Below are 24,938 nucleotides of genomic sequence, written 5' to 3'. Positions count from 1 at the left end.
TCTATGCTACAGCTGCGTCAAATTAATTTTTTATATTTAACTCTCTTATCTATGGGGCTTGCGCTCCAGTTCTCTCTCTTGATCCCTACCCAACGCAGGCACATTTAATATTCTGTGCTTAGTGGTAAACATGTCAGTGTCGTCTATTTATAATGTTTGGTAGGAGTAAATGTCACCGATGCCACCAAAAGTCAAATATGAAAACACCTACTGCACAGCAGTTATTAGAGTTTGGTATAAAGTCTGTAAGTCTGAAGGATGGTTAATATGAAGTAGTTAAATGCAGGAAAAGCCAAAGTAATGACATTTCCATGCTGAGATGCATTATGGGGGGAGATGATGCCAACCACTCAGGGCACAGACATGCTATGACTAAGCTGTCAAACACGGTTAAGACAACATCTGCCAAATATCAGGATTCCTTTAATAGAACCTACTTACTGTCTTCATGCCTCGTAGGTATATAGTGACAAGTCATCGTTGCTTTTAGTCTCAGTTTGTAGCCAAAGTTGTACATAGGCACATATGTGCACACAGGGCACATATTCACACAGGACATAACAATATAGTTTTGTCATCTAAAACTGAAATAGTGTAGACTGGTGCTCTGTTTTATGGAGCTGATGGATTCAGCATAAACGGGAATCAATCATAAGATTTCGAGCATTTTCAGCCAGATTTTAAGAGATAATTAGATCTCATTTGTTCGCTGATGGTGTTGCCGCTTAGTTCACATTTCCCTGAAGTAGAAGTGTGAATATGTGGTGGGTTCAGCTGCAAGCTCATATGTCTCATTTGTATTTGGTTTACTGCGCCTTTTTACACTGCTGCCCATTGACTTGGGAAATTGCTGGCAAGCTATTTAATTTCTTTTAAAATATCCTTTCATTTGTTTCCCTTTCCCTTTTTTTACACTCTCATTGCAGATTCATTGCATGTGTGGCAGCTCACTGAGTGGTTTTAAGGAAAGAAAATGACACTGCCACGCTGGAAAAGACAATTGATTTTCTTATCTTAAGCAGACTGACTTTGGTGTCACCGCTTGGGTTAAAGTATTCCGATCTGACAACAAACCTTTGCACTCATAGGGGCGCGGGAATGGTTCCCAACCTGCGTTTCTGCGAACGGACGAATTGCTATGTTAAACGGCATTATCAAAAGCATCTGTGCATCTGAGAACTACACAGGCATCCTTGAAAATCGCTGTGTTTGATAATGTCTCATCTTTGCCTGCTGTTATACAGTATCTGTTTTCTCTTTGTTGAACATGAGGGAAATGGCAAAACTACATGCTTTTTAACTTCCTCTTAAATTTCAGTTTTGCATTGCTTTGATCCCTCCTGGTGTGTGCTTGTCACTCTTCAAAGCTGATGTACCCTGCTTTTGATGGGGAAAGAGGAATTCAAATAGTGTGATAGGCCATCCACACAAACATCCAACAAAATGAAATAGGAGGGAATAAGAAAGTGAAGGATGAAAGAAATGGAAACATGGGCTGACAAAATGGAAACAAAATTTCCAATTAGAGAGAATGTAGGACCTCAAGTTTTTGCCAGCCTCCCAACTTTTCTTCCTGCGGAATACAATAACAGCCTTGCGCGCGCGAGAGTGGCGACAAATGGGGTAAAACCTGTCAGTTAAGTGGCGTCATGAGAAGGGAATGGTGCAGATGATTTTAAAAATAGTCACATAGGCGCCCTGTGAGTGGAAAGCTGCAGAGAGCTCAGGTTTAATATCTCTCAAGCGAGAGCCACTGACAGCCACCGTCGCACACAGTTATCCCTTATACTCATAAAGAACAGCACAAAGGCAGGCTAGTCCATTATGGATCGGAAACTGAATACGAAATGAACTAAGCTCCTACAGCTTTGGAATATGGTGTCTTTTTTGCCTTACACATCCTTCCTTTCGTTTGATGTGCAGTCTGTATTTGTGCTGCGTATTAGTTTGTCTGTCTCTTTCTGTCTCTCAGCCCCATGTGACCCATTCTCCCATTGCTCCCAGTGGAAAGGAAGCAGTGAGAGTCCCGTCAATACAAACGAGCTGGGTTGCCATCTGAGAAAGGTTAGTCTGCTCCGGTACTAGCACTGGTCTTTTTTCACTTTCTAATACAGTCAATTGAATTGAGTCCTTTGAATTCTTAAGGTTTCCTGAGGTAACACTTCTGTGAGAGAGATTTGGATTTAAAGATAATAGAGTCAGTTTTTTTCCCCTTTTTTGACAATTTAAGAAAACAAGGCTAAAGCCTTTTGGGGGTGATGTTTTTTCCCTCCAGAGGAACTTTTTCTTTAATGTGATATATAAGAGAAAAAGACAATCCAGTTAGAGGTGAGTGTGATAAGAGCGGGGGAAAGCTTAGGAGAAAATCTCTGAGAAGGCAGAGGCATCGTCAAGGAACATGTCTTTTAATGAAAAGCAGAAAGCATTCAGAATGCCAGCAGCATATCCAACAAACAACCTTCAAACAGTGTTTTTTTTTCTTTTTCCTTAAGATAGGAAGTCTTTGGAAGACAGATATTTCTCATCCTTAGTATACTTGGATCATGAATCTGGGGGTGGTTCCACGAATTTGGAGTGTGAACTTTTCTGACATCTTCCTCTTAAACTCCAATATCCTCCATAACCATCCTGCATGCCATTCATCATTAACCAGTGAAGAGAAAGAAGTCCCACAGCTTTAACATCGTGTACCTGCTCAAAAATAGATTAGATGTTCTGTCAAGCGCACACACTCGCGCGCACATCACTGCCTCCACCTCAGACCATTAGCCAGACCGAGGAATGAAATGTAGGATAGGAAAAAGGGGCAATTAGAGGGAGAACAAATATTAATGGAAGTTAAGAAGTGACTCACAAACCCAATTACAGCATTAGCCAGGCAATTTAGATGAGCTCTGCAAGAGGCGAGAATCCTGTTGAAATGTACCAGTGGTCTCTCTGCATTAACAATGGCATTAATTCCCTGATTCGCAGCGTGGGAGAAGAACAGAGCAAATACAACTATTCTGTCTCCCTTAGAAAGAAACTCTGCAATAGGAATGAAACAGGCGGAGAGGTTGACGTACTTGTCCTACCCCACCCCAAGCAGACCGCAGACCCCCAGAGAGATTTAACTCGTTAAAAAGCGACAGTCTCCTACTCTACGCTAGGCTTTTCAAAATAAGGATGATAGGTAAAGCGTATTATAGGTCTTCCAAGCAAAGAGAAATTTGCCACAAAGATAATTATAAGTGAAGCCATGACTGGCTGCTGGAAGGCTGACTAAAGGGAAGGAGCAGAACAAACAGCAAAGAGATGTACGATAGCAGACAGAGCTACAGATGGAGGGAGGGAGGAGCAGGGAGCTTTTTGCTGCTCTTGCACTTTTCCTCTTCATCTACCTCCTCTGTCAAATTGCATCCCATAAACCCAAGCTGCTGCCACATGCTCCCACAGGAGACCTGCGTCCGTGACAGCCTAGCCAATCAGCAGCACCCTGAGGCCAGTTGAAAGCCGTTCTGGCACGCCTAAGGCTAGCAGCGTCCAACCAATCAGTTAGAGGCCTGCCTTGAAAGGAGGGCCACGCTTGGCTCAGGGAGCTGCCAAGGCTGCCAATGAGCGCCCAGAGGGGAGTTCAAGTGGCTCAGAGGGAGGCTGCCAGAGGGGTCAGAGTGGACGAGGGCAGACTGACAGTTATTTAGTGAGAGGCTGAGCTCTGTGTCACTCACAACAGCACTCAGCCTTTGTACTAGCGGGCCAGCTCTAATGGGACTGTCACCTTCTAATTGTCCGACTGGGGATGCTGAGAATGACAGACACACACTTTCACTCAAACGCACGGACAATGCAGAGGTACAGACACGCATCTTCAGACATAGAGCGACAAACAAAAGCCCCCTGTGCACAATTTTCCTTTGTACACAAATTCTCTGCACTTATCATGTCGGAGATTGCGTTTCCTGAATCTCACAAAGGCAGACTGAACTGTCCTCGCACCAAAAAATCTACGGCTATTTCAAATACTATTCGGTGGTGATTGTGTGCACCCAAAGAAAAAAGAATGAAGCTGTGATGTTTCCTCTCATCTGCCTCTTTAGCGGGCAAATCTAGCCAGCAGGTAATGCTGACTGCCTGGTGGTCTGGTGTCTGGTTCTAGCTTGAAACAAGGTTTATGAGACTGGTGAGAGAAAATGTAAACATTAAAGATGCAGGCTATAAAACAGGATGCTAAAATGCTCTGCAGAGCTGAGTGGAACTGAGGCTTTGGGTGGTAATTCTCGGTGGGTTAACCCAATTACAGAAGCAATGTATTCCACTGCCCGTACAAATATTGATTAAATAAGCATTACAGTTTCTTTTATGGGATATTTATCTATTTATATGTGGCCACTTCTAAATCACAGACAATGATTTTCCATGTGAAAGTGCCGAGAAGAAAGCAAAGCTGCAACATTCTTCCGTAGCATGCATCATTTCATGACAACGATTTCTAGTCCTAAACTTTTAAAAGTTACATTATGAGCTGAACACTCGTGAAAGAGTTGTTCCAAGAGCAGAAAGCAGTAATGAGGCCAAGAAGGAACAGGATCAAATGGCGCAAACAGTCTAAGGCCTCTAAAATTTAATCATCTGCCAGAGCTGAAAAGTGCATCATACTTTCAGGACAGCTCAAAAGGGAGGACCTGTACTCTAAGAAGATGGAAACAAGCGAGCTGTTTTGGCAGATCTTTTGGAGAAGCTGGGTTAGACAGCACTTCCCCATTAGGAAAAGGTAAAGTATGCAGAACTACATTTAAGGGAACTTTATTTCTGGAAACTGTGTGTTATCATTATGGATGAAACTCTGGGATTCTGGGACGCAATCTGAGGAATTGTGTCAGGGGAAAAGCGAGTGAGCGATGTCCTGATTTAAACCAAAGAGACATGTCAACAAACTCTGCCCCTTGAAACTAAAAACTGAAGTGAGTTTTTATCACCAATAGACAGGCTCGAGAAAACAATAGTGGAGACATTTCAAATCTTTGACCTCACCTTTACACTTACAGGATAATGCCGTGATGTTTGTTGTTCCATTCAATTCTAATTGCATTATATAAAAATGTTACACAGCCGACTGCTGTGGGGTAATAATTTGGACAGATAATGTGATGACTGGGACTCAGGAAGCACTCTGTAGGAAACTGCAAAATCGAACCACTGCAGCACTTAAAGAGCTTAAATCCAATTAGGCTCTACATTTATGCAATCTCAGAGTAAAACTCAAAAATGCTCCATGTCTGAGACGAGTAGAAATCTCTCCGGATATTAATTTATTTTCACCTCATTAGTGTAACCTGGAGTCAGCTGACAACTCTTGTTAGCACTGTCCTCATAAGAGGCGCTAACAGTGTAAATGAAGACATAGATATAAATTACAGTCATAGTGTATTCAAGAACTAAAGTTCATACGAGGTGTGACTTCTCGCCAACCAGCCGAAACCCGCTGATTTTATGTACAGTCACCAGAACATCTGATTCTTGAACACTTCGTGTTTTTGAACAAAATGAAGACAAAATGCAGATGTGAGGTATGAAAAACTTAAGTACCCCGTTACCACTTCCTGAGGAATTAATAGGAAAATAGCTGCCAAACCAACGCACTTGATTATTTGGCTCATTAACTGTGACCGACTCTATAAAAGCAGATGTTTTCTCAGTTTGCTGGTCTGAAGTGTTCATGTGTATGTTAACATAATGCCAAGGAGGTAAGACTTTAGCAATGATCTTGAGAGACAATTGCTGCTGCTCATCAATCTGGGAAGGCTTAAAGGGCCATTTCCAAGTCCATCATTCCACACTGAGAAAGATTATTCACAAACGGAAAACATTCAAAACAGCTGCCAATCTTCCCAGGAGTGGATGTCCCAGCAAATTTACTCCAAGGTTAGACTGTATAATGATCAGAAAAACTGTAAAAAAAATAACCACAGCATCTCAGCATATCATACCAGCAACCATGCATGTGGTGGAGGGGTGATGGTTTGAGCTTGTTTTACAGCCACGGGCACTTTGTAGTCATTGAGTCCACCAAGAACTCCTCTGTATACCAAAGTACTCTAGAATCAAATGCAAGATCATCTGTACAACAGCTAAAGCTGTGGTTATGCAACAGGAAAGTGATCCCAAGCACACCAGCACATTTGCAGTAAATGCAGAAGAGAATCAAGGTGTTGCAACAGCCCACTGAAAAATCTCGACCTCAGCTTGATGCTGCGATCAGGATCACGAGAGAGCTCTGAACAAACAAATGCCTGCAAACTCAAAACACAGAAGCACCAACGTGAGACTGATATGTCATTCTGAAAATGATTTCTTTCATATTTTAGGGTTTTGCTACTTAAAGTGGCTCTACAAGCTACACGGTGTAAACTTTAAAACCGGATGAGAATCATTATTATTATTATTATTTTTGTCATTATACACAAAACCTTAAAATTAAAAGAGGGTGCACTTTTTTCACCATGGCTGTTGTTGAATATATAATACTTTTGTAAATCCTGATGTGTTTGAGGTGCTAAAGTAGGTAATTTGACAAGTTTGCCTTAAAGTTGGTTTCCTACAGTATCCTTGAAAGCTCCCACCATCAGCACCGGCAGCAGCAGAAGTGAATGGATGTAAGTACAAGTGATTTCCATCTAGAAAGTGGGCTGCAGGGAATAAGTAATCAGTGTGCAAACTTTTTGGGGATGTGAGGATTTCTGCCAAGTGTTAAATTTAGATAAACCAGCTTTTGAATAATTTAATATACAGAGGTGCCTTTTGTCCCACTAACGCAAACAGCCAAAAGCTGGATACAGGGATACTGACACACACAATGGTGTATACACAAGGTGTATGCACACACAAAGTAGACACACAAAGTAGACACAATGTATTTCAATGCACAAGAGATGCAATAAAACTGCAGACAACACAAGCGCATCCAAAAATCATATTACAAACTCATTATGAGCTGTAATGAAATACACTGAGCAACGCGAGGTTGTAAATACACCACCGTGTTTTCATTTTGGGTACTGAGCAAACAACTGTACAGACATTACAGTGTCATTACAAATGAGCTAACTCTCTCCCCTGCACATAAAATATAAACACATAAACACGTGCAGATTTTAGTTTAAAAAAGCAGACATTCCTTTGGTTTTAAAAGTAAAGGTCACTCGGATGTTGAAGTGGTTGGCACATATAACATTTGTTTACTTTTAATAAGTTCCTACTGCAGTTATTCAGTCTGTGACACTTATGATACTATGCTATATTACAATATATATTTTATTAGAATATATTAGTGAGTTATTAAAAAACATAAACTAAATCTTACTGAGAAGCTGGTTTAGACAAGATCTTCATTTTACGTTCAAATGTTGCCGTGCGATAAGAAGATGTAATAAACGTATCATTACAGTGAAATTTAGTGCAATAATAAATGGTATAGAATAATCCGCCATAACAGAAACAGCAAATACAGACATTTTTCTGTCATGTTTTCTCTTGGCTTGTGCAATCACATTTAAAAATAACTGTCCACACTCGGCCCAATTATTTCCAACTCATTGTCCTAACCGTGGGTCAGGGAGGAAGCCAATATTTGCAGCCTGGTTAAATGAAAAGGGGAATTTTTTTCTCTCCTATATTCAGACTGCTTTCCATCAGTTTTGCCTCATTGGCCCCAGTGTAGGTGCTGCAGGAGACGGTTGAGATGAGAATGCCACAAATGGCCTGAAACTAATGTTGGCCTCTCTCACCCCGCAGATTTACAGCACTCTCGAAAGACTTTCCATTTTTTTCTTTTCTTCTTTTTTGTTTCAATCTCAGCCTGTCCCCCATTCTCCCTTTTCCATCTACCGTCCTCCCCGCTATTCAGTTCCTCCAAAAAAAACCCCGAGTAATTCTTGCTATCTACCTTGGCATCCATTTAACTCAAGCTGTTTTTCAACCTCTCCATTTCCACTGCACTTACATCTGTCATGTCAAATAATTTGACAGCGAAAGCTTTGAAGCATATTCCATTTGAACACAATGGTAAATCAATGCCATCAAAGCTGCACCACTTGAAGTTCTTCATGACTGAAACGCACACGTCAAGGTAAATATGGCCTGCAGTAGAATGGAGCTCCTCTACTCCACTGGTGTCTGCGAGCGAGCGAGCGAGACAGAGAAACCGAGAGAGCCATTTCCATTTGTTTCAAAGAAGAAAAATTGGCTCTGAGCAACTGAACCAGGATATTGCAATCAAACCTTTAACAGTGTGATGGTGTTGGCAATGAGAGAATGATATGAAACACAACATGAAGAACTAATGAGTGTATGTATGAATGATTAACTAAATAAGACTAAATCCATTCATCCATGCTCTTCCACTTATCCTTATCAGGGTCGTGGGGGGGGGGGGGGGGGCTGGAGCCTACCCCAGCTACCATAGGGCGAGAGGCGGGGTACACTGGACAGATCACCAGTGTGTCGCAGGGCTAACACACAGAGACAGACCACCAGCAGGAGTTTCCATTGTCAAATTTTTAGCAAGCACCTGCATTGTGTGGTTTACAATAGCATGAACACCCGAAAAACAATGCTGCTGAGCACTTACAGAAGGAACTGCTGATTTATGTGGATTTATTTTGAAGAATAAATTTCTGTTTAGCTTGGATTTAAATGTAGCACGTCCCAGCATGATGTACGTCTGCTATGAGGAATTCTTTCTAAATATTTATTAAGATTTAAACTAGCAGGGACTGGATCTAAAGCGGTCTAAGGCAGAATTTATGATCCTGCAGAGGTAGCACGTTCACTGTCTGCTCCAGTCCGAGGACTGCCCGCCTGCCTGCAGAAAGCTTTGTTGCCAGATCAAGGCAGTATAAAAAGTATGTGGTACAAGTAAGACTGGTCTGTTGGCCTTTCTTGCTTGTGCTGTTGTTGGTCTGTCAGCAAGTCGCAGAGAAGAGTAAAGTTATGCAGTGACATAAAAACTGCTGAAGAGAAACAGAGTAGTAAACACAACAAAACGTGTCCACTGTCTGCTTTTCATGCTGTATATTTTATTTTTGACGTTTTTGATTGCGATTCCTGGTGAACTCCAATGTTGCTGCCTGCTCTATTCCGGCCCACTTGTCAACCAATTAACATTCAGCAGACACTTGCGTGATCTGCGTTCAACTACAGAGCAGTCAGGGTCTTGGAGGGCCGCGTAAACGTGCATCTAGTGGGTAAATAGCCCCCTCCTCCCTCTGTCAGAACAGAAACGTGTATACAGATGGTCTATAAATTATGATTAACTGGCACAAACCACATATCCTAGTGCAGAGGTGTCAAACATAAGGCCTGGGGCCCACAATCGGCCCAGCAAAGACTCCAATCTGGCCTGCTGGACTAATGGCATATATTTTGACTGTATTTTGAAGCTTTTTCTAATGATTAAGGCCTCCCTGTGGCCATTTGCATGTATATTAAACCAATGTAACTGATAGCTAAATACACAGTTAACAAATGTATATTTTACAGTTAAATCTAAGCTGTCATGCTGACAGATTGCTTTTGTTTACTACAGAATAATTATTTTATCATGTACAAAATATGAGACAGTCTGCTGAAATCGCACTTCTTTTAGTTACATTAATTTCTTTACACTGACCGAAAGGGGAGTTTAACTGGGCCGGCCCACTTAAGATCAAAGTGGGTTGTATGTGAGCCACAATGTAAAATTAACCAATGGTTAATTGGTCTTTCCAAGCCCGATGAAGCTTTACGTGAGAGCTTGAGTGTAGAAACGCGAGAGGACGAAGATCAAAGAGAGCGAGTGTGTCCTGAAATCGAGTGTGAGAGCTTTAAAGGTTGTTCTTGGCTACTTCTGAGACCAGCGAGATAAAGCACGGAATCCCCCCTGCTCCTTTCCTCGGCAGCCTGTCAGAATGAAGAAATATGTTGCAGAGAGAGCCGGGACAGACAAGCGCACAGACCAAGAGAGTCGCATCCCTTATGGTGCACTGCTTTCCGCTCCGGCCAAGGGATAAGGCACGTCTATACTCTGGTGCAATGTATGTAAGAGCATGATCAACCTCAGCACTGACGCGGTCAAAAGTATGCAGAAAAGCCTTAATCCAACAAGAAAAGGGGATAAAAGAGGGTCCATTTCTCCAGCAGGGCAGCACAATTTGGGCCCTCCTGTGACACTTCACGGCCCCGTTTTGTGTGTTTATGTGTGAGGCTGAGGGCTTCCATGCTAGCTGACACGCCTGTGAAAGGCGATTTCCGTAATCCTGAAGTGTAAGCCTTACTGTACAAATGGGCGTAAGGGACTTTGTGTGTGTTAGTGTGTGTCTGTGTGTGTCAGAAATGGTAGTAAAAGCTGCATCTCTGTGTTGGTGACTGATAAGAGGCAGTGAGTGAGGAGAGATTAGACAACCAGCAGACAGCCACAAGAGTGTGACACGTCCACGAGAGTCTTGCTTTAGATTTTCCTTATTTGTTTTGCACTGGTCGTATTAGGGACCGGTTACATACCAGTATAGTCAAATTCTCTCCTTTTGATTGTGAGAATTGTGCCATTTTACTCAGAGAATGACAGAGTGGTAGATGGGCTCCAGAGTAAAATTGAATTCTTTCGAGTCCCGGGGCTATAACAGCAAATGTGCTCTGAAAAAAATGCTTACAATTCAAACTAAAACTGGTATTATTGAAAGAGAAATGTGTGACTGGAGTCATTACTTCAGACCGGTGACACACGCCTTATTTTTCTAAAATGTGCTCAGAGTGAGAGAAGTAAAAATTTAGTTTTGAATTTTAAAATCAATTACTTTTTCATTTCATTTTTCATTTCCATGCAATTTCGCCGTTTCCTTTTCATGTTCGACTTCATAACAAATTCAGCAGCAAAGGTCTGTTTGGAGGGTTAAAAATCAATTTGACAACCAACATGTGATTATGTAGTCTAGGGTAGTGGTGGAAAAACCTCGGCAATCCTATTTGGTTAAACGGCGCTTTGTTTTTGTCATTGTTTGCACAGACAGAGGTATCTGTAGTGTACGTATGACAGAATTCAGCACTGGAATAAAGTACTTCAGCACACAAGCTAACATTCAACCAGAATGGCCTGAAGCGACCTCAAAGTTTTAACAGTAAAAGTGACAAACTGGCAAAAGTCTTCACAGAGCTCCAGTTTGAATCACAGAATAGACATTGGACAGATATGCAAGAGCTGATACTTCACGATCATAAACGTACCTCCTCGTGTTGTTATTGTCTGCTCCCTCCTCTCTGTTCACAACTCACACTGATCAAAGTCTGTAATAACCTTAAATAACCTGAATTACTGTGAAGCAGCATTACTCATGCCTTCCACAAGTGTATTCCCGACCCGCTTGTTCGTCGATGGCCTGATAATCAAAACCCACATCTTCCTTTTCATTATTATCAAAACATTCCATGTGACAATTCAATTTATTCGTGTATTCTGGCTCTGATAACACTTTTATTACAGCTGCCGAGGAGGTTATGGTTTCGGTTATGTTTTTGGTAGCATTATTCATTCTGTCTTTAAGCTTGGCAGCTTGAAAAGTTTTGACGGGAAAAAACTTTGTAAGGCTGCAGAGCGGGGTCGTGTTAACAATCCATTATAATTTGGCTTACATCCACCACGGGCTTCAAGGTCAACTCAGTGATTTATTGGTCAAAATCTGACAGAAAGCCTTAAAACTCAGAAACTATGCTTCTTACAAATGTGGTGTGTATGCTTAGCAAATAGAAAGTACAGTACGAAGATTTAAAATATCATGTCACATTTGACCTCTGACCTCTCCTTCAAGAGAGAAAGATCACAGTGAGAATAATGCCATATGAATCTTTTTAAATCATAGGTTTTTAGACTGACAAGAACATGTTGGCACTGGATACTTTTTGAGTACACGATGTACATGTACCCCGTTCCTGAATACGTATAATTTCTTGTTGTTTTCTTGGAAAAACTTGTGATCAAAACTTTTTTCTCTTGTTATTATAACTAAACATTTAAACACATTTAACTAAACAGTGAAATGAATGCTAAAAATGCACTATAGCCACATAGTAATATTAAAAAAAAATAGTACCTCAAACCCTTATAATTATGTGAAGTATATTTAAAACAGGTTTAAACAGGACAAATAACAACAGCTTGTACTTTGCATTTGGTTTTACTGCACACTAACTTCTCAAAGCACACTTAAAAAGAACAAAGAAAACAAAATCAATATATAAAAGAATTCTGTTCCCTTAAAAGTAAATACTGCCTGGAGTGTGAGCTGCCTTGGTGGATATTTGCTCTCTGGGTGCTGTATATAAACCCTTAATAAATCCAGATGTCCATGTATGTAAAAGAGTGGGGATCAGTGCAGCAGCCAAAAACCACGACCTGGTTTACAAAAACTTGTCAGTTCTGCTACATATTCAAATAAGGCTTTATTAGCACAAATTTCACAAAGTCTATTTTATAGAGACCCGAGCTCACGCACAGACAAAAACAGGCTGGAGGCTGAATTGATAAAAACACTGTTAAAGCTCACAGCATCATAAAAGGTAAAAATGTCTTAAAAATGAAATTGTTTAAATATGGACACTTGGCTTTACTGTTTGCATTCTCAGTGTTTTATCCACACCTTTTTACATGCAAAACTTTGCATGGTTTGTATGTATTCCCGTGTCACAGCTAAAGAACTGAAATGTGCACAACACCGTCCCAATAACAAAACAAAACTGACTGCATCTTCTTCCACAATCCATCCTTAAAAAAGTGTTTGGGCTCCCTGTACACTCAATAACAACATGGATCTATAACCCACAAAGAGATGCACTGAGATGTAGGGCTGCCACAAACGATTATTTTGATAGTCGACTAGTCACCGATTATTTTTGCGATTAGTCGACTAGAGACTAGTCGACTCAGATCATCATCCATTGGACGTAAAACTACAGCTTTTTGCTCCAGCAGCATCTGCTCTTATATAACTATCATTAGCTTACAGCTTTAAGTGTTTAAGGTATGTGCTAACTAAAAATAAAGAAAAGATGATAGTTTATTACATTTTAATGAAATTTGCAGGTTGTTTCGGTGAAGTTTAATAAACTCCTTGCTATCTAAAATATAACAGGACACTGGAGTATATTCTCGAGCATCTCACACTTCTGATAATCAGTTGTCTTCTTGAAGTTTATTCAGCTGTGTAAAAACTATAACTTTAATATCAGCCAAACCGATTCACTCAGGAAAAAATAAAATACTAAAAAAAAGCCAAACAATAACATTTTTAAGTTATCTAAGTGACTTATATATGTTTAACCTGAGTAGCGAAAGACAGCAGTGGGTTTGAAAACAATTTGCCGGGAGTCCGGTGTTCTCACGTGCTCTAGTGAGCCTTGCCCCCGGCTAGCTATCGAGCTAGTGGGTAACAGACGTCTCCGAAAACGTCGGAGCGCTTTTGAAAATATGTGGTGTCTTGATAAACTGAGCAGATATTTGAGGTTTACACAGTTACATTCCCGCCTGAAAATATGTTAAACGTTTATTTTGTGACCCAGAAAGAATAATAAGAGTAATATTAAAACTAACTAGCTGCCGCCATTGTTGGAAACTGAGCTGGGCTGCGCTATGAATTCTGGGACACAGCTTCTTCTTCTTCTTCAGGGTTTAACGGCAGCTGGCATCCTTGTACATGCAGTGCTGCCATCTTCTGCTTCAGTCCGTTATTACACTCTTAAATCCTACTACTTATTCCTGCGTCTTTTGTGATCTTACAAAGCTTCAAACGACACGTCGACTATTAAATCAGTCGTCGACGATTTTGATAGTCGACGTAATCGTGACTAGTCGACTAATCATGGCAGCCCTACTATGATGTGAAAAAGTAGTGAAAAAGCTATATTAGAAGATGTAGAAATCTCACTGAGAGAAAATAAGTATTCTGTAGCTCTGCTCTTCTGAAACCAAGCAAGAAAGTTATATTTTTGCTCATTTCAAAAAGAGCTCGACCAAAATATTTTGCAATTTGATGTTTCTTTCATTGGGTAGATATTGGGTTAAGTCACCTTCTGTTACAAGGTTGTTCACAAGTTATTTAGCACAAGGTTCTCCACAAACGTGAGTGTGCGATTGAAGAGGGGACATTATCATTTGGCCGTCCCAGTCATGAACGGCTCCACAGCGCTGTGGATATCACTGCATCTAGGCAGGATTCTGACTTAGAGGCTTTCGGTCACAATCCTGCAGATGGTAGCTTCGCACCATTGGCTCCTCAGCCAAACACATACATGAAATGTTTAAACTTGCAATTCCTGTCGTACTGAACAGGACTGCTATAGCAACGACACATCTTTAGCAGGGTAAAACTAACCTGTCTCACGACGGCCTAACCCCAGCTCACGTTCCATTTAATGCCGCTCGTCTTAGTCTTCACACAAGTCAACAAATGCCAGATCAGCACTGTTTTCAGTTTTATTCCACTCTGACCTCGAGGCAGAGGTCTTGCTCTCCTCCCTTGACTTTTTCTTCTGTTACCTCTCTGACCTCCCTATGCCTCCTGCCCCGTGTGAGAAAAACATACCGCTTCTAAGTTTCTCCCAGAGTGATCACTTTAGATGTAAGTATATTTGACTTACAATAGCCCTAAAAACTTACTCCTATTTCCAAAGAAGGTATTTTTCCCCCTTTTTTAATTTTTTTTTTTTTTTTTTGTGGTCCCCAGAAGCACAGCAGACAAATCACCTGGCATCATAACTTAAATCAGAGACAAGAGCTGTGCTTTTTTACCCGCTGGGCGTGCTTGATAGAAAATCTCAAAATGTAGAATCTCTCAGCCTCATGGTGATTGTAAGAGATACTACAGAATATTCCCCAGTCTTCTCTCTTTCTTTGCTTCGGTAAGTAGTTTGAAAGAAAACATGTCTTCTACCTGGCTCTTCTTTCAATCTTAGCTTTTCGCTGCAAAGATAACTATACAAAAGTTACATAAAAGTTTGTGGTGCATCAAACATATTTCACATCAGAAAAAGACACATTGTTTGCTGAAGTTACTCAGACTGTCACTTACTCTGACAAGCATATGAGGGAAAGGTCCTCTGGAGTTTTCAGGCACATTAATAGGCGGGATGACCCAGTCTCGCTTCTGTCGCCTCAGCCCGTTGGCAGAGGAGCCTCTCTGATGTTTTCGAAGGAACTTGATAACCCTGGGTGGCGAGTCCCAGACTCTTGACAGCATTTCCTCAATGCCAATCTGAAAAGAAAAGGCCACACATATCATAATATATCATGCCATTCTATGTCCTGCACGGAATAATTTTGCGCAATCTTTCATTTGATATTATTTTTGCCATGCCGGGCTTGAAGGTGATTTTACAAAGTGCTGTGAAATGAAAAGTTTTCTCTGCTAAAAGTAAAATACCTGGTGTCAGTGTAACAACAGGTTCTAGGAGAGTGATGGAGGCAGGCACTGGGAAATATAAATAAACATTCCTATGAATGCGGCTGCATCACAATTCCTGCCTTTGGCATGACACCTGAGCCTGCCCAAGTCCTCAGCTTCTGCCTCAGAAAGTGAGATTTCTCCCCAGGCTGCATAGCTGGGTTTTGTCCATAGAGCTGCTGTGCTTTGTCTGCATCCCAGCACAGATTTTTGCAGACAGACATGCTTTCCTCCCATCCCTGTCCTCCCATGCAACACTTTGCCCATACACAACTCTGTCATCAAATCAAATAGCAAAACACTTTTTTCTTCGGTTTTTTTATCGTTATTTTCGATGTTGTCGAGAACAGTCCACACATATACGGTAGCGACTAAATCATGTCTATGCTCTGGACTCGTATTCTGTTTCTCAGACAGTGTGTGTTCTCTTATTTTTGATGCACTTTCAATAATCATAGAGACCACAGTGGTGGGGACAAGTTGTACATTGCAGTGCATGGGCGAAGACACCCCACCACACTGCACTGACCTCCCCCAGCTATGTCTGCGGAGAGAAGATTGTGTTCTTACTCATCTTGCCTGGTGAAATAAGGGTTAGAAGGGTGTGTAAAAGACTGAGTGTTTTTCCCAGGATCCTCTATGGTGTCCTCCTGTGTAATATGGCTATATTTCTGTAATCCACCTATAATCCTATTGTTGTCTCTGCACCCCGCGTACACACACACATTCACTGGCAGTGTGTCGCTGTCACCTGAAGCACAGTGGAAATCCTCCCGCTCGTCCCACCTGGAATACACACAACACAGTGGCACGGGCACGTGTGCGCACGAGCAAACACAGACGAGTTACCACGCCAAACGCGGGTCGGCAGTTCATCCTATCAGCGCACATCTGCTTTCCCTGCGAGGGAGGCAGACTGTAAGCTACACCCGAACAAACACAGTGAATATTTTTCATCTTTTGTTTTAACTCTTCCCTCATTCACAGCTCAGAGAACTGGACCGTGAGCTCAAGCTCAGGCTCGGAGGCAGCAGGGGCTCAGGGTTTAGCCGGAACGCCACGTAGGGGAAGCGGGGCAACCAGGGGTGAATGGTTAGGGGACAGAAAGAAGAACGAGGGGACCAGATGTGTTTCCCAGATAAGATGGCTCTCATTCTAGCTTCACTCATCCAAAACACTCACAGGTACCAACTGGCACAGTGGAGGCAGCGTGTGCCAGGCCCATCCACGGTAGGCAGGTGGAATTAGTCTCTGTCTGTGAATTTGAGAGTGTTTCTGTGGCTGAGTGTGTTAGCAAATGTCTGTTAAAAACAAAAACAAGGGAAAATAGGCCGGCATATCAACATGACAAACATACAACAGAAAAAAAGCCCGACTCTCTCCAAACAGAATGATGATGATGATGGAGAATATTTATACATGCGTATATGGACAGTTATGACATGTGCCATAGTTCATCCTCAGCTATGTTCAGTTTGGTTTGCTGCTCCTATGATAAAACCCTTATCTGCTTTCCCGGCTATCAGCAGAAAACACAATAAATGAATGGATACTCTTTATCGATCTGCCTACTGATGAAGGTCGGATGATAACAAGGTTGAAGAATTCCAATCGGTCGGAACTCAACATTCCTTGGAAGGAATGAAGAAGTGAATAAGATACAGTCAGGCAGAGTGACAAACAACCAAAGGGAGATATCCTTTATTGTAAGCCTGCTTGTGGATGATATCAGTATAGTGGCTGCATGTGACTGTCACTTTCAAACAGCATAGCAGATGACAGGCTGCTGGCATCCTGACAGACCCGAAATTACAAAGAAAAACTGGAACACGCTCTCGGTGGGCTTGCATGGAACTAGGTGCACATTAGGTTTGGGATTTTTCTTTTTTGGTCTGAATAGTGAGTTCAGTCATGCCTGTGTGCACATATGGAGAATTGTGTGTCCCAGCCTTAATGCAATGTGCAATGCATGTGCGCACATGGGCAATTGTGTAAAAATAATGCATGAACATATGTGCGTGGTGAGTTGTCTGCGAGTTTGCACGTCTCAGTGTGTGTGATTGTGCGCTCGAACACATAACAAGGAGTCAGTTAGTGTGCCTCTGATGTGCCGGAGGCTCCTGAAACCCAAAGGCATGCAGGGCCAGCTGGCACCTCTCTGCTCCCAAGGCATGTTTCGTGTTGCTGGGGCAGTCTTCAAGCCCGCAGTCCCTGAGCCCTGAAGCTGACATCTGGAGGTTATCAGTCTGACAAACAGGCAGAGCCATACAATAAGCGTGTGTGCTCACTGATATATCTGCTCTGAAACATTTGAAACAGACCTTTCGATTTTTTTACTGCAGCAGTTTCCCTTCTAGTTTTCATTAATACAAAAAGACATCAGAGCGCTAGTCTTCAATAAGAAGAACGTTCTTTGATCTTTTATCAAAACCTAAATTGAAGAAAAAAAGACATTTAAAAATAAATCTAAAAAAACCGAGAAAAGAAAACAAAAGTTGAAATTTTAGTTGTTTCTCTTTGACTGTTGAGAGTTGCAGAGGACTGTCAACATCATCAGGCTTTAATCACAAAGTTAAAGCAGAATGGAAAAAAAAAAAGCAAGCATCCAACCCTGACGCTGTTTTCAATGACCGCTGGACCCCAGGGTCCTACGTTCCAACCTGCTCTCGGCATTCGCTGTAATCTACCTTGAACAGGTGAGGCTTTCTGAGGAGAGTGTGGTTAAAATGCAAATCAAATAAGCACTAAAACCTGTTCCGGCAACCGATGGACTCCAAATCCAGTGGTGCATAACTGATGGGCTCTAAGCTGGTGGAGAAGGCAAACCAACGTGCCATGAAATCAGTATGAGTTGGAGAGCACTCAACGAGAGGCCCTACCTGTGTGCGGTGCGATAGCTTGAGTACATAAACACAGCAGAAAGGGCTTTCAGGCCAAAGATGCTCTATACTTCAATTGCTCCGGTATTGTACACTGGGAAAATTAAATGCTAAAATTAACGGGTGGAGCACATTCCTGGTATGATAATTTCTGCCTCTGAAACAGAACAGAGATACTAAGGTGGTTATTAAAAGCAAATCGGCGCACTCTCGCTGGTGCTATACAACAAAGAGAGCACAGCAGGAGAAGAAAGCCAAAGTATATTCAGCGATGAAGCCAGATCATCCGAGTGCAGATGAACCAAGAGCACGATTTGTTACACTAGTGCACCTCTCAAAACAAAACGAGCTGGTGTTTGAGGTGTGTGTCTTTTAATCGCCATTGGGATAAACGAGGATATCTCGAGCTTTTTCTATTCTTTGCTATTGTTGCCACCGTTTATTATGCAGAGATAGGCTGCGGTTAGGTGATGTGATTATGATAACCTCTTTTTCTAAAATAACTATTGACTTTCAGAACAAAGCCTTGGGCTCAGATAACAACTGCTTTCCTATGTGGGTATTTATTGAGCTAGAATAGGAAAATGGGCCACCCAGTTCAACAGTACTGCTCTGAACTGAGAAGTTTTAACGTCAATTCCCAGACATCATGTGAAGTCACGGCACTGAAAACTGTACAGTGTACAGTAATTACACAAGTGCTAAAACCCTAAAGTTCATTTTGACAAAAGAAACAAAAAAAATTTATAGCATCTTAAGAAAAGGCTAAGACTTTTGTACTGGTGCCACGGATTACACGGCTAAATATACTGCACTGTGATTAGTGTGAAATTGTACATGGTAGCGAACTACCTTTTTAAGATTGCCAGGTAAATTTAAATTATTAAATGAAATCATTGTCTCTGTGAGCATGTCAGTGAGTGGGTTCTGCTGCTCTGTCAGGTGACACTGGAGCCGCTAAACATTTTGGCCTTTGCGCCTTGAAATAACAGCCCCCCCTTTAACTCTTTCCCTCTTGGACGCCTACTAGAAATAAACCTTGTATCTCTTTTCTGAACTCAGCGGTTTCTGTCATATATCAGGCCTGCTTCCAGAACAAAAAGAGTGGGTGTACGTCAGAACTTTGTGAGGGTAATCTCTGTCTATCCAGCGTAGTAGAGCTACCCTTGGAAAAACCTGGAAACTATTCAAACGGTCATCAAATCAATATATACTGAGGTGTCAAAACCCATTGTTAGGGCACAGGGGCGGTCGTCAGATGTCATCTTTATGGGGAAAAGAGTTACAAAAACTGCAATTTCTCACAATAGAAAGACTTGTTTGGTTTTGCTTTGTAGCTTCACTTGCTGTTTAGGTTTAGGAAAAGATTGGTTTGCATTACAATATGTTGTTTTACTCACCCTGCAGACTGAAAAGTGATGCTCACCCATTGTGTTCAAACATAATGCCAAAGGATGCTTTACGAGTATCCATGTGTGACAACTTGGGACTAATAGAGCCATCTCGCTCATGCCTAAACTCAGAATAAAACTAAAAACTAGAGTGCCTATGGGCTCTCAGTCTTGTTGCATAAATTTCTGTGAAACTGCTTCGGGTAACAGTAATGTCATTATTTTGTCTTTCTCTTAAGTTTTGAGTGTTTCTGCACTAGTTTGCTCGAGCAAGTTTTTGCTTAAAGGAGTGAAACTGGACAGCGTGACCTCGCCTGCAGTCAGAGCATCAAGCAGGGTTGTGTAACATCATAGGAGACCACTTTCAAATCAAACTGTCAGTTACCTGGGCGAATTCTCTACCTTCTGTCTGTGTGACAGCTAACACTAAAACCCAGATGAGTCCTTTCTGATACCTGCTAGTCAGAAATAGTAGATGTCAGCGAGGACAAACAAGTATGACGTGTGTGACAAGTACTGAAAATATATCATTTCTTCTTCATCTTCTTCTTTTTCTGGCTGCTCCCTTTAACCCTTTAAAGCCTGAACCACAAAATAATTGTCAGAAAATACAAATATTTGAGTGTTTCTTAAACATTTTCACAAATTTAAAAAAAAAAAAAATACATATCTACATCATCATAATAACAATGTTGGTCCAGGATCAACATCGCAACTATAGCAAATCTATGACATCACAACAAGATGATCCTGGACCAACATTATTATGATGATTCGGGAACAACACCAACATGGGGGGATATCAGGTACACAACTCACCCCATCCTTAGCATCCCCCTCTGAATACATGGAATTTAAATAGTGAAAATCATAATCTTTTCCATATTTTTGGTTCATTAAATGGGAATCCCTTCACCTGTGTGTCTGTTATTCAAAGTTACCCTATAGTACACACCTTATTTAAACAAATACATTTTCCAAGACTATGCTATTGATGAAACAATTATTTACTTTAATTTCTCCTCAGGGCGCAGGAGCAATTTCCCACTCAGGAGACTGGAATTTAATTTTACTGTTGCACTGTTCCACCCGATTTACATCAAGTGAGGAGAAAGTGACAGGAACACATGTAAACACGGCTGCAGCGAAGAATGCACACTGTACTGATTTTCAAATTTCCATGTGATTAGAGAAAACACATTTACTTATTTTTTTGTTCAATTATTGAATCCTTCTCCAGCTCATCGTTGCAAAGAACATAATTATACGCTCAAACTACATCACCTGGTCTTCGCAGACTCCACCAGAGTGGAACATTAGCTCAATCAATGTCAATTATTTCCCAGTCTCCATTATTGCACTGCCAGGAGTGGGCAGAATTTTAATCCCCACTCTGGAATTGCTTTAGCAACATGAGTCTTTGGGCTTTTTGTCATGATTAGAAACATGACTGAACATTAAGCCCAGTGGCATTCAACAAGTAGTGCAGGAAAAACGATAATGGGTTCGTCGCTCAACAAAGTGCAGCCTAGCAGTGGAAGCCGGTAACAGTGGCCATACATTTGCCCCGTCTAGCTTTACAGTCTTTGTTAGCAAATAGGGCCATGTGTCTACTTACAGCGAGGCACTACATCTTTACTGCTGTGCATAAACTGTGATTAAAATCTTACATTAGAGACAGCTGGAAACACAAGATCTTGCATTTCACCCTCAGTTTAACCAAAGAAACCTTTATCACAGAGATACTTTGAAATAAAAGTCAAATGAATAAAAATCTAATGAAAAAAAGCATATCTGAGCAAAAAATAAACAAATAAAAAAATTGGATTGCAGGCTGATTGCATTTTATTGAGACCAACTCCAGATTCAAATCAGCTTATGAAATCTAAATCCTTTCAGAATATTTTTTTTTATCAAATATAGTGAGGTTTAGCTCTCAACATTTGTAAGCCATTAAAGCTGAAAACTAAAGCAAAGATCTGTAATCACGGTTTATTGGCTGATTAGACTGAACCAACCACGTTAATTTCCACAAGTCTGTTGCTCCAATCTTGAAATTAGACGAGCAGCAGAACATGTTACATGAAATGTTTATTAAACATCTGTTGCACGCTTACTTCCACGATTCGTTTTTTTTATAACCTGCTTTCTTCACGAGCACTCTACATGCAGAGCTATTAAGTCAATAAAATACATTATTTGTTGGACAATGACACAATTCTTGCAGTTGTGCCTCTGAACATCCCCACAATGGGTTTTAAATCAAACAATCATTTTGGGATTAAAGTGCAGACTTTCAGCTTTAACTCGAGGGGTTTAACAACATTTTTGTTGCATGACCTGTTTCTGAATTACAGCCATTTTTTATGCACAATCCTCCTTTTTCAGAGGCTCTAAATTAATTGTACAATTGACTGATTAAGCAGTTTCATGGCCAGCTGGGTCCTGCTCCCTTATTATTTCATGGCAAATGAAGCAGACATAATATCTGAAGTTGCCTCAAAGAGCCAAATTTGTATTTTATAGCTTTTTGTGGTGATTTATGTAGGAAGCTCATCATTAGGCTGATATAAAACCCCAAAATAAAATAAACCTATTCGAGAGTTTCCAAAGCTGGTGTATTTCAAAGGGCCTCAAAGACAACAGAAGGCAGCTGAAGTGGATGATCGCAGAATTATTTTTGTGGTCAAGAAAAAGAACTTCATAGCCTTTTATTGAGTCAAAAACACCCTTGAGGAAGCAGGTATATGATTTGTAGACTTTGATAGAAACCCCCAAGTGAGTCTCTCAGTTTTGCAAAAAAAAGGTCTGTGCACAAATGAAATGAAGTTTAACTTGTATCAGAATGATGAGAGAAACAGCTTGTGGTCCAAAGTATACTGCATTACTTATCAAACATGATAAACACTGATGATGTGGCTGTTGATAGAAGTAGCAGGATAAACTGTAAAGTGTACAGGACTGTACTCTCTGCTAATGTTCACCCAAATGCTGCAAAACTGTTCAGCACTTCACAGTCCAAATGGATAATGACCCAAAGCACACTGCAAGGGTAACACAACCTGAGCCTCTCAAGGCAAAGACATTGGATATTCTTGATCTGTGACCTCATGTCAACCCAAGGAGCTTTTCAGTCTCTAAATACAAAACTAAATGCAGAGACCCACAAACAAGTAAGTGAAGGTGGCTGCAGTAAAAGTCTAGCAGTGCATCTCCAGGGAGGAAACACAGTGTAGTGGTGCCCGTTGGTTCGAGACTTAAAAACAATCCTTATAGTTACAATTATGGTAGCTTGTCCAATTAATCTTGAGCCTCTGTCGCTAGGGAACTATGTACAAAAATGACTGTAACTTTTGAACAATTAATGCAATTTTTTTGTAAAACCCCTTGAATTAAAGCTGAAGGTCTTCACTTCAATCACTGTTTGATTTGAAACCCAATGCAGTTATATAGAGAGGCAAAACTGCAAAAATGACGTCTTTGTCCATGGCCTTTTTTGTGCCTCTAGAGGTGCAAGAGATAGGAAGGAAAGAAAGAAAGAAAGAAAGAAAGAAAGAAAGAAAGAAAGAAAGAAAGAAAGAAATGTTGCTCTTTGCAAGTAATAACTGTTAAAAATAATCACTGGTCAAAAAACACCCATTAAGGCAACTGACAGACTGTTTAGTTTTCACAGCTTACAGGTGCAGCAAGTACCGATTGCTAACTGAATACAGCAGAGTAAAACGAGCCATCCAAATATAAAAGTTTACTCAAGCCCAACATTTTCACCTTTGTTTTGTCCTGTTTCGTTCTCTTTTGTTTTTGTCAATAGTCAGTAGTCAAGCTTGTGATAATAACCCACTTCATGAGCCAGTGTAATAGAAGGTTATGACCCTGTATTTGTCTTTGCAGATTCTTATTACCTTTGTGAATGGCGAAGGATGCGGATGTCCAGCCAGGGCCAGTTTAACAGTGGTCTCCCAGATGTGTGGGTCATGGAGACCCCGGGCTGTTACCATGAACTGGACAGGCTCTGACAGGTTGCCCACCTCCTGCTCGGCATACACAGTCCCATCGGGCCGCACGCTAAAGTTGGGGTCGCTGCTGACGAAGCAGACCTCTCTGTTGCGCTGGCAGTCCTCAAACTTTACTGCGGAGGAAAGGCAAAAGAGGTGCAGAATTAGCGAGCAGCACAGTGAGATTTACTCCAAGAAAGGTGTTTGCCAATCCTTGACACATCTGGCAGGCTAAAGATTAACCGGCACCCGTCAAGACGTATCTTGAAATATCCCTCCTGCTGTCACTTCTGATTCCCTGCTTTGACATCTTCGGCAAAACAAACAGCTTATCTGCTCCTGAACTGGAATACATGGGGAAGAGGGGAGCCTAATTCTTCTTCGTATTCTTTTTCCAAACTACGCAATGTCAAAATAGCCTTTCCCTCTGCTTCTACAGGGGGAAACAGGAGGATGAGGTCGAGATACATTAAGCCGACTAGACTGAGTGAAATGCTCACGTGGAGCAAGGCTCTTTAATGACATTTGGTGGGTTCTGCTTCACTGAGACAAAAGAAAGGGAGCTTATGTTTGCACGCACACGCACATGCTACTATCCCTGCATTCAGAGTAATGTACCAATGTGCATTATGGGAGGCTGGATGGGATGTTGGGGTGTTTACATATGTAAATGCTTGGCGCAGATCAGACGGAGACACAGAGAAGAGATGCTACTGGGTTGCTGAGTGCATGTGCGGATTCTCCAGTGACAGCTAACATGAATATGCCATTATACTACACAAAACACAAAGAGAAACCAACAGACATAACAGTTTGGAAAATCCTTTCATTCCATTGCCAAATTCAATTAACACTCAAGGCACCAATTCCACTTGATTCACAGCATGAGGCAATGACACCAAAAGTGAGAATGACTGATTATTATTTTCAACATGTCTATTACTTTATCACACGTGTGCGCGCGCTCACACACACACACACACACAGGCACGCCATCCTTTGTCTCTCTTTACCCCCGAGTTGAAATGCATGTGCTATGATGTTATCAGCAAAACTCTGGCTGTTGATAACAAGACAAATTGATTTCATAAATCACCCAGGGAACAGATCATCTGTTATGAGCGATGGCAGTGCGATTTCTCAAAAATCCAGCATGAAGAATTCCGCACAGCAAGCTTTTTATCAAGCCATCTATTTAATTTATCGCCCAGCTTCCTGTCAAAAGCAGCT

General features: G+C 41.3%; 1 protein-coding gene across 2 annotated transcripts in view; it reads right to left on the bottom strand.

Annotated features, from left to right (window-relative positions):
• cdh4 (cadherin 4, type 1, R-cadherin (retinal)) overlaps positions 1-24,938 on the bottom strand; it is a 217,740-nt gene that overhangs the window by 53,653 nt on the left and 139,149 nt on the right. For both annotated transcript variants that reach the window (XM_035905221.2, XM_006784666.3), the window contains exons 4-5: positions 23,616-23,842; positions 15,072-15,254 (exon numbers count right to left, since the gene is read on the bottom strand). In XM_035905221.2, the coding sequence (XP_035761114.1) occupies positions 15,072-15,254; positions 23,616-23,842 (410 nt within the window). The remainder of the gene's footprint in view (positions 1-15,071; positions 15,255-23,615; positions 23,843-24,938) is intronic.

This window comes from Neolamprologus brichardi, chromosome 5, assembly GCF_056152115.1.
Source record: "Neolamprologus brichardi isolate AB-2024 chromosome 5, ASM5615211v1, whole genome shotgun sequence".
NCBI lineage: Eukaryota > Metazoa > Chordata > Actinopteri > Cichliformes > Cichlidae > Neolamprologus > Neolamprologus brichardi.
This window is presented reverse-complemented; position numbering and strand designations above follow the sequence as displayed.